At 38.6% G+C, this 13,062-nt stretch overlaps 1 protein-coding gene across 1 annotated transcript in view; it reads right to left on the reverse strand.

Annotated features, from left to right (window-relative positions):
* hmcn2 (hemicentin 2) overlaps positions 1 to 13,062 on the reverse strand; it is a 229,065-nt gene that overhangs the window by 125,208 nt on the left and 90,795 nt on the right. The window contains exon 25 of the mRNA XM_061906866.1: positions 12,949 to 13,032. Within this exon, the coding sequence (XP_061762850.1) occupies positions 12,949 to 13,032 (84 nt within the window). The remainder of the gene's footprint in view (positions 1 to 12,948; positions 13,033 to 13,062) is intronic.

Here is a 13,062-nt window from a genome sequence, read left to right on the forward strand (position 1 = left end):
TATTTCAATGGTTGGAATCTGCACTTTTGGATGATATACCAGTTGCTATGGTAATTTAATTAGTTACTATGGTCATTTAATTAGCTACTATGGTTTATATCATGGGTGTCAAACTCTGGCCCGCGTGCCAAATCTGGCCCGCCGTGTAATTTAATTTGGCCCTTGAGGCAATTTCAATTTAGCATTAGAGCTGGCCCGCCGGTGTTATACAGCGTCGGTGCCGCTGTAACACCACATTCACCGCTTATACTCATACTTGCCAACCCTCCTAATTTTCCCGGTAGACTCCCGAAGTTCAGTGCCCCTCCCAAAAATCTCCCGGGGCAACCATTCTCCCGAATTTCTACCGATTTCCACCTGGACAACTATATTGGGGGCGTGCATTTAAGGCACTGCCTTTAGCGTTCTCTACAACCTGTCGTCACGTCCGCTTTTCCTCCATACTAACAGCGTGTCACATAATATTTGTGGCTTTTACACACACACACACACACACACACACACACACACACACACACAAATGAATGCAAGCATACTTGGTCAACAGCCACACAGGTCACACTGAGGGTGGTCGTATAAACAACTTTAACACTGTTACAAATATGCGCCACACTGTGAACCCACACCAAACAAGAATGACAAACACATTTCGGGTGAACATCCGCACCGTAACACAACAGAACGAATACCCAGAATCCCTTGCAGGACTAACTCTTCCGGGAAACTTCCAGCAAACTGACCAATAATCAACGTTTTATTCATGCATTTTCTCTTGCTACTTCAAGGCTTGAATTTTTGGTTGATTCATTATTATTTTATTTTCAAATTTATTATTAGTCTGTGGAATTTTTTTTATATTTATCTCAGAATATTGCAAATGGAAAAAAAAGGCATAACATTTTTATTTAAATTTTATTTGATATGCCATTGATATTTTTTTGATTATTATTATTATTATTATTTGAAACTGGATTTTGAATGTCACTAAAGTTATATAAGCCTTGCTTGTTCAATATTTAATGCAAAACTTGTTTGGGTCCCTATTAAAAGGTTAATTTGTTCAACCTTGGCCCGCGGCTTTGTTCCGTTTAAAATTTTGGCCCACTCTGTATTTGAGTTTGACACCCCTGCTTTATATGTATAGTTACACATAATTAGATACTATTATATTATCTTACTACGTCACAGCAGCTCAGACGAGTCACCAAACAGTGTGGGTGGGCAGCTTTTCCACAGACGCGGTAGGAGATTTTCACAACAAAGTTCTAAAGCTTAGTAATATATCAGATGTATCAGATTGTACTGTAGGTGGGTGTATTTTGTACCCTTCGCGTTCATATTTCACTGTGTTTGTTGCATTTTTGTCGCGTATCACTGAATTGTAAAATATGTCGATCGAAAGGGGGTGTGACATTCATATTTTGTCAATATTCCGTGTTTTATTGTTCATAGAAAAATGTAACGTTTTTAGCATTCAATCAGACATTATTGTGAGGTGTTGTATTAGTGTTCCTAAAAATAGATATACCGGCCCCCAGGCACAATTATTTCTGTAAATGTGGACCTCGAGTCAAAATAATTGCCCAGGCCTGAGGTAAACAAACGAAGTCCCCTATTTTAGCTGCTGACGTGTGCAGTAACACATTGTGTCATTTATTATTCTATTTTGTCAAAATGATGCTGTAAAAATGTATTATTAATCCACATGTTCATTTACAGTTAATATCTGGTTGCTTTCTGTTTTAACATGTTCCATCTACACTTCTGTTAAAATGTAATAATCACTTATTCTTCTGTTGTTTGGATGCTTTACATTTGCTTTGATTAATACCAAAAAATGTATTTATCGATGCGATACCAAGTAGTTACAGAATCATACAATGGTCATAATGAAAGTCCTCATGTGTATATAATGTTTATAAACATAACATATATATATTTTTTAAAAGGAAAAAAGATTTTGTGATGGTAAAAAAATGTCGATGTAATCATAGTAGTATCGACTAGATACGCTATTGTATTTGGTATCATTACAGTGGATGTCAAGTGTAGATCCACCCATGGCATTTGTTTACATTCAGGGTGCTAGCTTATTGTATCCTCTTACGGTGTGTAGTGAAGCATGTTTAGCTATTCCTCGTCCTGCAGGGATGATATTTCTAAGAAACGTACTTTATTTGTCGCCATGGAGGCAAGGATTAGTGATTTAGAAGTAGCTAAAACACTGCCGACTGCAAATAGACGTTCGCGGCTAGCTAGCAAGCCTTTATCTTTAGGTTTAAGAATAGAATAGAATAGAATAGAATAGAATAGAATAGAAAGTACTATATTGATTCCTGGGGGAAATTAAGCACCACAGTTCGCTCACAATAAACAATAAACACTTGGGTATTTTTTTACATGTGAATAATATAAATACAGTCTATTACACAGAATTATTCAGATGTGAATAATATAAATACAGTCTATTTTACAGCATTATTCACACGTGAATAACATAAATACAGTATTTTATACAGCATTAATCACATGTGAATAACATAAATACAGTATTTTATACAGCATTAATCACATGTGAATAATATAAATACAGTCTATTATACAGCATTATTCACATGTGAATAATATAAATACAGTCTATTATACAGCATTATTCACAGGTGAATAATATAAATACAGTCTATTATACAGCATTATTCACATGTGAATGATATAAATACAGTCTGTTATACTGCATTATTCACATGTGAATAATATAAATACAGTCTATTATACAGCATTATTCACATGTGAATAATATAGAGTCTATTATACAGCATTATTCACATGTGAATAATATAAATACAGTCTATTATACAGCATTATTCACATGTGAATAATATAAATACAGTCTATTATTCTGCATTATTCACATGTGAATAATATAAATACAGTCTATTATACAGCATTATTCACAGGTGAATAATATAAATACAGTCTATTATACAGCATTATTCACATGTGAATAGTATAAATACAGTCTATTATACTGCAGTCTTCACATGTGAATAATATAAATACAGTCTATTATATAGCATTATTCACATGTGAATAATATAAATACAGTCTATTATACAGCATTATTCACATGTGAATAATATAAATACAGTTTATTATACAGCATTATTCACAGGTGAATAATATAAATACAGTCTATTATACAGCATTATTCACATGTGAATAGTATAAATACAGTCTATTATACATTCAAGTACAGTCAAAAAGGAACATACGCATTATACAGTCTGATTTTAAGCCAAAATGTGTCCGTTCCCCCTTTTCTGCTTACAAACCGTGTCCGTTTTTGTAAGTACTCCATGTGTGTGAACTGTCGAACATGATCGTCTGCTCGTAAACCAGCAGTGTCATGACGTGACGACGTGCCGTCACGCCCAGGAACCAGTCCTTTTCAAATAAAATATAGTACCGTTTGCGATTCATTATATATTATATACCAGTACCGGTATACCGTACAACCCCAATAGGTTCACATGCAGAAACTGTTATGACTTTTACTTTCTCTATTTAGTCAAGTTTGATGATTTCTTGGCGCAGCACCCAAACCAAGGACCTCATTAAAAGATCCTATCTCTTATGTATTCAGTTGTTTATCAGAGTGGTTTAGCCATTTTTTGAAGGGGAGAAAGTTGCAAATGAGAACTCCATTTTGTTTACTTCAATGAAAGTATAAGTATTTGAAATAATCGGCTTGTGACCTTATAGTGACACCTAGACCAGTCAGTATACACTACTATCATCACAGTCTGTTTTACAGATTGTGATGATAGTGGATAATCTGCTCAGTGGCCCTGTGGTTAGAGTGTCCGCCCTGAGATTGGAAGGTCGTGAGTTCAAACCCGGACGAGTCATACCAAAGACTATGAAAATGTGACCCGTTGCCTCCCTGCTTGGCACTCAGCCTCAAGGGTTGGAATTGGGGGTTATATCATCAAAAGATTCCCGAGCGCGGCCAGCGCTGCTGCTCACTGCTCCCCTCACCTCCCAGGGGGCGAACATGGAGATGGGTCAAATGCAGAGAATTATTTCACCACACGTAGTGTGTGCGTGACTTTAGCTTTATTCTCTATATTTAAAAAAAAAAAAAAACGCCATAGATTCCACTGATAGTCGACAATGGCGAAAGTCTAACCAATCAGCAGAGGTGGGTAGAGTAGCCAGAACTTGTACTTAAGTAAGAGTACTGTTACTTTAGAGATGTATTACTCAAGTAAAAGTAAGGAGTAGTCACCCAAATATTTACTTGAGTAAAAGTAAAAAGTGTGTTGTGGAAAAACTACTCAAGTACTGAGTAACTGATGAGTAACCTGTTGGTTTAATGATGACGGCAACAAGTAATGCACAAAAACATAAAAATAGCAATGAACACATTCAGAGCCAGGAATATCTCTTAAGCAACTAAAACAATAATATATATTAAATAATATATATTTGGTTTTACACCGTATTGAAAAAAAATTTAAAAAATTATTTTATCTTTGCAACCTCATTATACTATTGGCTAAGTTTTATATTCATAAATGTAAGTTTCTCAATACCCAACCTGTTTTTTGTGCCTTTAAAAAAGATTTAGAAATCTACATTAAAACACTCTACCTCTAACAACCAAAAAGCTGTGAAAACGATGATGCTGTGTTCCATATTTAAGTTATTTACTGAGATTGAGTGAGCCTATGGCTTTGCACTTTGTTTATTTTATTTATATATATTTTTTGCATTGTATTTTAGTTACTTTAAATTTACAACCCTCTGGCGCTGTTTTGTTCGGTTTTTATACTGTTTTGTACTGTTTTAGTACTTACTTTGATTATTATTTTCAACTGTTTGTAAATGTTGAAATTTATAAATAAAGGTTTATAAAAAAAAATAAAGTGTGCAGTTAATCATGTGACCGCCTGGCTTTGTTTGATTGGTGAAACGGAGTCAAACGTCACCAGTGACTGCATTTGATTGGTGAAACGGAGTCAAACGTCACCAGTGACTGCATTTGATTGGTGAAACGGAGTCAAACGTCACCAGTGACTGCATTTGATTGGTGAAACGGAGTCAAACGTCACCAGTGACTGCATTTGATTGGTGAAACGCAGGCATGTGATGGATCCTACTTTGAAGGTCTGTATGACAAACCAAAAAAACAAAGCGTGCATTAACAGATCGATAAAAATCAGTAGCAAGTAGCGAGCTGAATGTAGATAAATGGAGCGGAGTAAAAGTAGCGGCTGAATGTAGATAAATGGAGCGGAGTAAAAGTAGCGTTTCTTCTCTATAAATATACTCAGGTAAAAGTAAAAGTATGTTGCATAAAAACTACTGTTAGAAGTACAATTTATCCCAAAAGTTACTCAAGTAGATGTAACGGAGTAAATGTAGCGCGTTACTACCCACCTCTGCGAATCAGATTCAAAGATTCAAAGACCGCCTACTCACAACACACGTCTTAGAGCTTAAAAGTACACTATCCGTGTTACAAAGGTGGGGTACACCTTAAAAAGGTCTTCTTTCAATGCCATCCTGAAATTTTAAAAGGACACAGTCATGTAAGAAAACAAAGGATCCAATGTGTGGAATTAGCGTTTGATGAGAGATTTGGGCTACTGTTATCAAGATTTATTACCACGCGGAGGAGAGTTAAGTGATAAGAGTAGTTCAAAGAACACACACTCAGGAGCCTGGAGCAGATGTGTCCCACGGATTAGCGAGTGCAAAAAGAGTTCGAGTTGGTCACAGACTCCAAGGTCGAGGCGTAGCGATGACAGTGGAAGTGACCCAGATGCATTGATTGATTGATTGATTGAAACTTTTATTAGTATATTGCACAGTACAGTACATATTCCGTACAATTGACCACTAAATGGTAACACCCGAATAAGTTTTTCAACTCGTTTAAGTCGGGGTCCACGTTAATCAATTCATAGTAAACGGGTCGGTCTGTTTACAGAAGAGTCGGATATGTAGACAGCACCTTTCCTCCACCCAAAAATCCAACGTGACTTTATCATCTGTTGATTTTCTAGACACGTGTTTACAGTTAGGACTCGGTGAAGAAAATTCATTATCTCATTGCTGGGAGGAAATGCAAACAGATGTTGGATTTAATTTAGTAGACTCTTGAATTGATGTACTGATTTATATCCACCATGTGTTTCTTACGTGATTATCTCTGCTAAATGCAATGCACTTTTTCCTGGTGCCCGCCGGCAGAAATCGCGCTTCCCCATACAGGAAGTTTTTTGGAGAACAACCTGGGGATTCTTGCTTCCTGCAGCCGACGGCTTGTCTCAGGGTGTGTGAAGCCGGACGTTTCTATAAGAGCACTCGAGTAAGCCAGCGAGCTGACTTAAAAACCCCGTTTACATATGAGTTGGGAAACTGGGTTAGATGTAAAAATAAACGGAATACAATGATTTGCAAACAATTTTCATCCCATTTTCAGTTGAATATGCTACAAAGACAACATATTTGATGTTCAAACTGATAAACATTTTTTTTTTTTTGCAAATAATCTAACTTTAGAATGTGATGCCAGCAACACATGACCTAGAAGTTGGGAAATGTGGTAATAAATACTGATAAAGTTGAGGAATGCTCATCAAACACTTATTTGGAAAATCCCACAGTTGTGCAGGCTAATTGGGAACAGGTGGGTGCCATGATTGGGTAAAAAAACAGCGTCTTTCACAAGAAAGTATGGGGCGAGGTACACCCCTTTGACCACAACTGTGTGAGCAAATAGTCAAACAGTTTAAGAACAAAGTTTCTCAAAGTGCAATTGCAAGAAATTTAGGGATTTCAACATCTACGGTCCATAATATCATCAAAAGGTTCAGAGAATCTGGAGAAATCACTACACGTAAGCGGCATGGCCGGAAACCAACATTGAATGACCGTGACCTTCGATCCCTCAGACGGCACTGTATCAAAAACCGACTTCAATCTCTAAAGGATATCACCACATGGGCTCAGGAACACTTGAGAAAACCACTGTCACTAAATACAGTTCGCTACATCTTTAAGTGCAAGTTAAAGCTCTACTATGCAAAGTGAAAGCCATTCATCAACAACATCCAGAAACGCCGCCGGCTTCTCTGGGCCCGAAATCATCTAAGATGGACTGATGCAAAGTGGAAAAGTGTTCTGTGGTCTGATGAGTCCACATTTCAAAATGTTTTTGGAAATATTAAACATCGTGTCATCCGGACCAAAGGGGAAGCGAACCATCCAGACTGTTATCGACGCAAAGTTCAAAAGCCAGCATCTGTGATGGTATGGGGGTGCATTAGTGCCCAAGGAATGGGTAACTTACACAACTGTGAAGGCACCATTAATGCTGAAAGGTACAAACAGGTTTTGGAACAACATATGCTGCCATTTAAGCGCTGTCTTTTTCATGGACGCCCCTGCTTATTTCAGCAAGACAATGACTAGCCACGTGTTACAACAGCGTGGTTTTGTAGTAAAAGAGTGAAAGTACTTTCCTGGGCCGCCTGCAGTGCAGACCTGTCTCCCATCAAAAATGTGTGGCGCATTACGAAGCGTAAAATACGACAGCGGACACCCCGGACAGTTGAACGACTGAAGCTCTACATAAAAAAAGAATGGGAAAGAATTCCACTTTCAAAGCTTTAACAATTAGTTTCCTCAGTTCCCAAACATTTATTGAGTGTTGTTAAAAGAAAAGGTGATGTAACACAGTGGTGAACATGCCCTTTCCCAACTACTTTGGCACGTGTTGCAGCCATGAAATTCTAAAATAAAATGTATGAGTTTGAACATCAAATATCTTGTCTTAGTAGTGCATTCAATAGAATATGGGTTGAAAAGGATTTGCAAATCATTGTATTCCGTTTATATTTACATCGAACACAATTTCCCAACTCATATGGAAACGGGGTTTGTAGATGCGGGGACCTTGGTGGCTTCATCTTTTCTTCCTGTACATCGCGGTGCACCTCAGACATTGCTGGCCTTTATCTGCTTGTAGCAGCCTGTAATTAGGATTCCTCTCCCAGCACGTCCAGACGCAGACTTTTTTTAAAGCAGATGTGGCTCACGGAGAGAGCAGGCGGGCGGATGTTCCAGCTGTTGCTTCACATTAGACACGGCGCTCACCTACACCAATTGAGCAGGTTACCATGGCAAAGAGCCACAAAAAACACGAGAGCTACTTTCATCATGGACGTTCACAGAGTAAGAACTCACTGAAAGAAACTACATGCGCCGCCTTTGTGACAGGAAATGGCAAACTCACTGCGCTCCATCTTATTGCTGACTCATCCAAACAGAAACAATACATTTGTAGGTGTGAGGATTCAAGGAAATACGTTTTTCCGATTTTACAGCTGAAATGTTATGTTGACGGTAAAACTTTCTTTGACTGTTTAGAACTGGCGGCCCCGGGGGGCCAAATACTCTGAATTCAGTTCAAAACTTGGGAGGGAGTTTGACATTTTTGCAGCAAAATTCTAAACAGACTAGAGTACCGGGAAAAGATCTGGCCTGCCACATCATTAAAGTGACCACCCGCATAATTTTCCGTGGTTTGCCGTATCATTTTATGTGGTCAGTTCCATCATCTTATGTAGCCCACAACATCATTTAAAGTAGCCCACCACATCATTTTATGTGGGCCGCCACTTCATTTTATGTGGGCCGCAACATCATTTAATGTGGGCCGCCACTTCATTTTATGTGGGCCACTACATCATTTTATGTGGGCCACCACATCATTTTATGTGGGCCACCACTTCATTTAATGTGGGCCACCACTTCATTTTATGTGGGCCACCACATCATTTAATGTGGGCCGCAATTTCATTTTATGTGGGCCGCAATAATATTTTATGAGGTTCGCCACATCATTAAAGTGACCACCCGCATAATTTTCCACAGTTTGCCGCATCATTTCATGTGGTCAGTTCCATCATCTTATGTAGCCCACCACATCATTTAACGTGGGCCGCCACTTCATTTTATGTGGTCAGTTCCATCATCTTAAGTAGCCCACCACATCATTTATAGTGGCCCACCACATCATTTAATGTGGGCCGCCATGTCATTTTATGTGGTTTGCCGTATCATTTTATGTGGTCAGTTCCCTCATCTTATGTAGCCCACCACGTCATTTAACGTGGGCTGCCACTTCATTTTACGTGGGCCCGCCATGTTATTTACGTGGCCCGTCATGTTATTTAATTACGGCCCGCCACATCATTTTATGTGATCAACCACATAATTTGTTATTTAATGTGATCTGCCACTTTATTTTATGTGGTCCACCACGTTTTTTAAGTGGCCTGCCACTTTATTAATGTGGCCCGTCATGTTATTTAATTCGGCCCGCCACTTAATCTTATGTGATCAACCACATAATTTGTCATTTTATGTGATCTGCCGCTTTATTTTATGTGGTCTGCCACTTTATTTTACGTGGTCCGCCACAAAAAATGTTACGTGGCCCGCCACAAATTTTTTATGTGGCCCGCCACTTCATTTTATGTGGTTCGCCACATCATTAAAGTGACCCCCCGCATAATTTTCCGTGGTTTGCCGCGTCATTTCACGTGGTCAGTTTCATCATCTTACAGTATGTAGCCCACCACCATATTTTATCGTGGGCCGCCACTTCATTTTATGTGGCCCGTCATGTTATTTAATTCGGCCCGCCACTTCATTTTATGCGATCAACCACATAATTTGTCATTTTATGTGATCTGCCGCTTTATTTAAGTGGTCTGCCACTTTATTTTACGTGGTCAGTTCCATCATCTTACAGTATGTAGCCCACCACCACATTTTATTGTGAGCCACCACTTCATTTTATGTGGGCCGAAACATTATTTATGTGAGCCGCCACATTATTTATGTGGCCCGTCATGTTATTTAATTCGGCCCGCCACATCATTTTATGTGATCAACCACATAATTTGTCATTTTATGTGATCTGCCGCTTTATTTTATGTGGTTTGCCCCTTTATTTTACGTGGTCCGCTACAAAATTTTTTAAGTGGCCCGCCACTTCATTTTATGTTGTTCGCCACATCATTAAAGTGACCCCCCGCATAATTTTCCGTGGTTTGCCGCATCATTTCATGTGGTCAGTTCCATCGTCTTACAGTATGTAGCCCACCACCACATTTTATTGTGGGCCACCACTTCCTTTTATGTGGGCCGCGACATTATTTATGTGAGCCGCCACATTATTTATGTGGCCCGTTATGTTATTTAATTCGGCCCGCCACACCATTTTATGTGAATTTGTCATTTAATGTGATCGGCCACTTTATTTTATGTGATCGGCCACTTTATTTTATGTGGTCCACCACATTATTTTACGTGGCCTGCCACCTCATTTTATGTGGTTCGCCAGTTCATTAAAGTGACCCTCCGCATAATTTTCCGCGGTTTGCTGCATCATTGTATGTGGTCAGTTCAATCATCATATGTAGCCCACCACATCATTTAATGTGGGCCACCAATTCATTTTATGTGGTCCCGCCACATTATTTATGTGGCCCGTCATGTTATTTATTTCCGCCCGCCACTTCATTTTATGCTCTATCTTTAAAAGAATGTGCGTTTTGCCTTCTACATGTCTTATATGTAAAGTAATTATTTTTAGTATTTACAAATATATTTTTTTAAAGCACAGACCAGGAGCGGCAACCATTAATCAGAAAGCATTGTCATCCCACTGAGTTGAGTTTTTCCTTGCCCTGATGTGGGATCTGAATCGAAGATGTCGTTGTGGTTTGCGCGGCCCTTTGAGACACTTGTGATTTTGGGCTATATGAATAAACATTGATGGATTGAAGCATTTAATATAATGTCAGTAAAGCTTTCTGTTCCATTCTAACGTAATCCTAGATTATTGCAGACTATATGCAGTGTATACAACTGTAGAACCATATCTTTATTGTATCATAAATGTTTTTGTTGAATTTATGCCAAAAATATTTGTTTTGTGTGTCCCCTTTGTTTTAAAAAGTATCAAAAGGTATTGAAATACATTTTGGTACCAGTACCAAAATATCGGTATCAGGACAACCGTACCCTGCACTAGAGTGCTCCTGTTGGACCAGGGGTCGGCATCTTTCAGCATACAAAGAGCCATAATAATGGACCAAAAACAAAATGTTCATACAGAGGATAATGGTTTTCAAAATAAGAATAATAGTGAAGGGAGCAAATTAACAATTTGGTTGAATAGACCTGGTCTACAGAAAGACTTTTGTCATACAAACCCCGTTTCCATATGATTTGGGGAATTGTGTTGAATGGAAATATAAACGGAATACAATGATTTGCAAATCCTTTTCAACCCATATTCAATTGAATGCACTACAAAGACAAGATATTTGATGTTCAAACTCATAAACTTTTTTTTTTTTTTGGGCAAATAATAATTAACTTAGAATTTCATGGCTGCAACATGTGCCAAAGTAGTTGGGAAAGGGCATGTTCACCACTGTGTTACATCACCTTCTCTTTTAACAACACTCAATAAACGTTTGGGAACTGAGGAAACTAACTGTTGAAGCTTTGAAAGTGGAATTCTTTCCCATTCTTGTTTTATGTAGAGCTTCAGTCGTTCAACAGTCCGGGGTCTCCGTTTACGCTTCATAATGCGCCACACATTTTAGATGGAAGAGAGGTCTGGACTGCAGGCGGGCCAGGAAAGTATCCATGCTCTTTTTTTACGAAGCCACGCTGTTGTAACACGTGCTGAATGTGGCTTGGCATTGTCTTGCTAAAATAAGCAGGGGTGTCCATGAAAAAGACGGCGCTTAGATGGCAGCATATGTTGTTCCAAAACCTGTATGTACCTTTCAACATTAATGGTGCCTTCACAGATGTGTAAGTTACCCATGCCTTGGGCACTAATGCACCCCCATACCATCACAGATGCAAGCTTTTTAACTTTGTGTCTATAACAGTCTGGATGGTTCACTTCCCCTTTGGTCCGGATGACACGATGCCGAATATTTCCAAACATCAATTTGAAATGTGGACTCGTCAGACCACAGAACACTTTTCCACTTTGCATCAGTTGATCTTTGATGATATCGGGCCCAGAGATTATTACAACTTGTTTCTGGATGTTGTTGATAAATGGCTTTCGTTTTGCATAGTAGAGCTTTAACTTGCACTTACAGATGCAGCGACAAAATTTATTATTTAGTGACAGTGGTTTTCTGAAGTGTTCCTTTAGAGATTGATGTCGCTTTTTGATACAGTGGTCTGAGGGATCGAAGGTCACGGTCATTCAATGTTGGTTTCCAGCCATGCCGCTTACGTGGAGTGATTTCTCCAGATTCTCTGAACCTTTTGATGATATTATGGACCGTAGATGTTGAAATCCCTAAATGTCTTGCAATTGCACTTTGAGAAACGTTGTTCTTAAACTGTTTGACTATTAGCTCACGCAGTTGTGGACAAAGGGGTGTACCTCAAAGCTGTTTTTATACCCAATCATGGCACCCACTTGTTCCCAATTATCCTGCACACCTGTGGGATGTTCCAAATAAGTGTTTGATGAGCATTCCTCAACTTTATCAGTATTTATTGCTACCTTTCCCAACTTTTTTGTCACGTGTTGCTGGCATCAAATTCTAAAGTTAACGATTATTTGCATTGATTGATTGAACAAAAAAAAATGTTCATCAGTTTGAACATCAAATATGTTGTTTTTGTAGCATATTCAACTGAATATGGGTTGGAAATGATTTGCAAATCATTGTATTCCGTTTATATTTACATCTAACACAATTTCCCAACTAATATGGAAAGGGGTTTTGTAAAACAATTTAAAACTGAATTCAAACCACGAGACAAATTTGACCTCTCTCCCTTTCATTACCTCATCATTTGATTGATGTGTGAATCTTTCTGTACCTTCAGCAGGACAGGCGATGATGACTTTGCTGTTAGCTATTTTCTCCATGAATGCATCGCCTGGTTCTGCAAAGGACGGGGCCTCTGTGAGGACAAAACAAAATGGGTAAACGC

The sequence above is a fragment of the Nerophis ophidion genome, linkage group LG07 (genome assembly GCF_033978795.1).
Source record: "Nerophis ophidion isolate RoL-2023_Sa linkage group LG07, RoL_Noph_v1.0, whole genome shotgun sequence".
Taxonomy (NCBI): domain Eukaryota; kingdom Metazoa; phylum Chordata; class Actinopteri; order Syngnathiformes; family Syngnathidae; genus Nerophis; species Nerophis ophidion.